Source organism: Notothenia coriiceps, unplaced genomic scaffold, assembly GCF_000735185.1.
Source record: "Notothenia coriiceps isolate Sejong01 unplaced genomic scaffold, NC01 NC01_scaffold00035538, whole genome shotgun sequence".
NCBI lineage: Eukaryota > Metazoa > Chordata > Actinopteri > Perciformes > Nototheniidae > Notothenia > Notothenia coriiceps.
Window position 1 is genome coordinate 1 of NW_011368239.1, and position 4,000 is coordinate 4,000.

General features: G+C 38.4%; 1 protein-coding gene across 1 annotated transcript; it reads left to right on the forward strand.

Annotated features, from left to right (window-relative positions):
* The first annotated feature begins 1,450 nt into the window (after positions 1-1,450).
* On the forward strand, positions 1,451-3,253 carry LOC104963045 (WD40 repeat-containing protein SMU1-like). The gene is made up of 2 exons (XM_010791595.1): positions 1,451-1,562; positions 3,015-3,253. The coding sequence occupies exons 1-2, from the start codon at positions 1,537-1,539 to the stop codon at positions 3,235-3,237; spliced, it is 249 nt and encodes an 82-aa protein (XP_010789897.1). The 5' UTR covers positions 1,451-1,536; the 3' UTR covers positions 3,238-3,253.
* The last annotated feature ends 747 nt before the right edge of the window (positions 3,254-4,000 follow it).

The window sequence follows — 4,000 nt, forward strand, 5'->3', positions numbered from 1 at the left end:
GTGTTTGTGAGAGCAACATGGATTTGATCTGTTCTGAATCAACACATTCATATGTATTTCTATATTCCTGTAGCCCAGTGAGACCGTGATGAGTACTCGTTATATTCTGTATTGTTTAGATGCTGTAGTCTAGGGTTATACTTTCTTTTGTGAATTTGTAAATACTTGCTGCCAAAGTTCATTTAGTTGTGTATCTTTAAAACATGTTTACCTTGTGTAATGCTTGCTGCTGCTGCAACTAAATCATTTCCTAATGTTGGGATGAATGAAGTATCACAAGAAACAGACCATGCAGTTCCACAGTCTGACCAGCAGGTGGCAGGCTGTGCCCACTAGAGAGCAGTACTTATCCTCGAGATGCATTACTGTAATGTTGATCAGTAATAAAACGTGCAGCTGAAGCCTCATTCAATTGGAACGTGTCCCATGAGATGTGTTTGTTTTTAAAGTTTCCTTAACTCAGCGTGAATTGGGATTGGGTTTCATCTGGAGATTAGACTGCACAGTTATACTTCTACTGAAGTACAAGCTCTGAGTACTTCTACTTTTACTCAAGTACAAGCTCTGAGTACTTCTACTTTTACTCAAGTACAAGCTCTGAGTACTTCTACTTTTACTCAAGTACAAGACCTGAGTACTTCTACTTTTACTCAAGTACAAGCTCTGAGTACTTCTACTTTTACTCAAGTACAAGACCTGAGTACTTCTACTTTTAATCAAGTTCAAGACCTGAGTAACTTTTACTCAAGTACAAGATGTGAGTACTTCTACTTTTACTCAAGTACAAGATGTGAGTTGCCTACTTCTACTTTTACTCAAGTACAAGACCTGAGTACTTCTACTTTTACTCAAGTTCAAGACCTGAGTACTTCTACTTTTACTCAAGTACACGATCTGAGTCAGTGGCGTAGCCAGGAATTATTGTGTGGGTGGGCCTGGAGAAAGGTAGGTGGGGGAGACTTATTAAGCGTGGGGTCTGAGCTGAAACTTCATTAATGATTTTATTTATTTTGTCATGCACTAATTAAAAACTAATAATAAGCATAAGCATAAACTAGCAGTGAAAACAAAAACATAGGCACGGCGGCCTCATAATGTGTACAACTGAAATCCACATGATTGGCTCGGCGGCCACAGGTTGTATATCCGAGACAGTCGCACAGTGGGCACCTGGTGGCACACACTGAGATTCTTTTCATATTCAGCAAACTAACTTCACCGCGGTATCTGACCGATACAAATATGCACGATTTATTTGGGCTCCCCCTATTTATCTCAAAGTCGGCCTTCAGGGGAGCTCCCCCCCTCTTTAGGGGAGCCAAGCTCCCCCTGGCTCCCCCCCATTTCGAACAGTGTGTATGTGTACTTATATCTGCTATAGTGCCTGACACGTATATTTTTCTTGAATAAAGAAAACACTGTTTTATTCTGAAGTTCCCAGAATCCTCCAGCACTTCCGGTTCGCTCCTCGCTTCTCCTCCTGCCACTCGGGTGTTTCCAGGCTTGTATTCTGAGATAAATACCAGATAAATAACGATGTCTCTGGAGGTGGAATCAGCAGAGTGAGTAGTCCTGCTAATTACTCTTAAAGCTGGTTCATTCTTATAATAAATCGCGCAGTAAATAACCTTATCTTATAATGTTTTCTGTCACTGAGGCCTGTTTTATCCCCCTTTAGCATTCTGAGCTAACATGCTAACTAATAAACACCTTATGGAAACAGTTTTGTCTTTTTATGATTAAATTGCCGGTGATTTCAGTCTCTAAAGTTGCTCTGTTGTTCATCATCACATTCATTCTGTGTCTGCATTACTCCTCTCTAGTAAATAATATTAAAAGGTAGGAGAGTAAGTGTAAGTTAGCATGTGCTACCGTTAGCATTCCTCTGCCAGTTGCTACAGAATCGATGCTAAAACTCATTTCAATGTAAGTAACAAAAGTCTGTTTATTATTATTATATATATCGTTTAATGATCCACTCAAACTTCTAACACGTTGCAATTTAAATAGCTTTGAAGTGATATCATATTCCATACTGTAAATGATTTTGACTGTATTTAAGAAGGGATAATGCACATTAAATAACTCTTAATTCCATCATGGAAATTAGCCAGATTTCGCCTCAGAAGCTAATGTTTACCTGGCAGGAGGATAGCATTAATATAAAGACACCTGGCAGGAGGATAGCATTAATATAGAGACACCTGGCAGGATGGACTCTTGATTGCAGAACACACAGTTAAAAGCCCTTTATATAAAAACACAACATACTTTAAAGCACATTCAGAAGCAAGGATAGCAAAGACAGAGTGCTTCCACATTCCTCTGTGTTTCTGCACATGTTTTTTTAATGTTGTGTACTATGGTATGTCTTGTAAATGTGTTCCTTGTATTTCAACTATTCCTCTCACTGGGTGTATGTTTGCACCGCTACACACGTTTAAAACCTACTTGCCAATGACCAGATCTAGACTCAGAATACTTTAATGTGCATTACATTGACACACAATGGACCTTTGTCTTTGGCACTGGCAACTACGATAGAATAACACTCGCTAGTTCATACACACAGAGAAGGAGAGATATTACATCTGAAAGGGACAGTCTTAATAAAAGTGGTTTGTTCTTCCACTACCTTGGGTCCTTTAAAACACCAACATTTATAAATGTATACATTTTTAAAATAAATAACCCTAACCTAGAATATATATATATATACCTCATTGTGCTTCTGCTTGGGCTCCGTTGCAATATTTGTTTACCCTAAAAACGGTGATAAACAATGTTTTTAAGCCATTTTATAATGTGTCTCCTCTTAATGCTCTTGATGTCTTTAACTTTTGTAACGCACTTTGAATTACCTTGGTGCTCTGTAGATAAAGTTGCGTTGCAAAACAAAGCACATTCCCTGTATGTGTGTAAAACCTACTTGGCATTAAACCTAATTCTGCTTCTGATTTGACTAAGTGCATTGTTTGTTGACCTGAACCTCTACATCCCCTGTGTCTCCTCAGTGTGATCCGTCTGATCATGCAGTACCTGAAGGAGAACAACCTGCAGAGGACGCTGGTGACGCTGCAGGAGGAAACCACCGTCTCTCTGAACACCGTGGACAGCATCGAGAGCTTTGTGGCCGACATTAACAGCGGACATTGGGACACGGTCCTGCAGGCCATCCAGTCCCTGAAGCTGCCCGACAAAACCCTCATAGACCTCTACGAGCAGGTGGGGTGCTAGTGCAGTCTACATGCAGTTTAGATACAGTTTACATACTTAACATACAGTTTACATGCAGTTTACATACTTAACATACAGTTTACATGCAGCTTACATACTTAACATACAGTTTACATGCAGTTTACATACTTAACATACAGTTTACATGCAGCTTACATACTTAACATACAGTTTACATGCAGTTTACATGCAGCTTACATACTTAACATACAGTTTACATGCAGTTTACATACTTAACATACAGTTTACATGCAGCTTACATACTTAACATACAGTTTACATGCAGTTTACATGCAGCTTACATACTTAACATACAGTTTACATGCAGTTTACATGCTTAACATACAGTTTACATGCAGCTTACATACTTAACATACAGTTTACATGCAGCTTACATACTTAACATACAGTTTACATGCAGCTTACATACTTAACATACAGTTTACATGCAGTTTACATGCAGTTTACATGCAGCTTACATACTTAACATACAGTTTACATGCAGTTTACATGCAGCTTACATACTTAACATACAGTTTACATGCAGTTTACATGCTTAGAATACAGTTTACATGCAGTTTACATGCAGCTTACATACTTAACATACAGTTTACATGCAGTTTACATGCAGCTTACATACTTAACATACAGTTTACATGCAGTTTACATACTTAACATACTTAACATACAGTTTACATACTTAACATACAGTTTACATGCAGCTTACATGCTTAACATACAGTTTACATGCAGTTTACATACT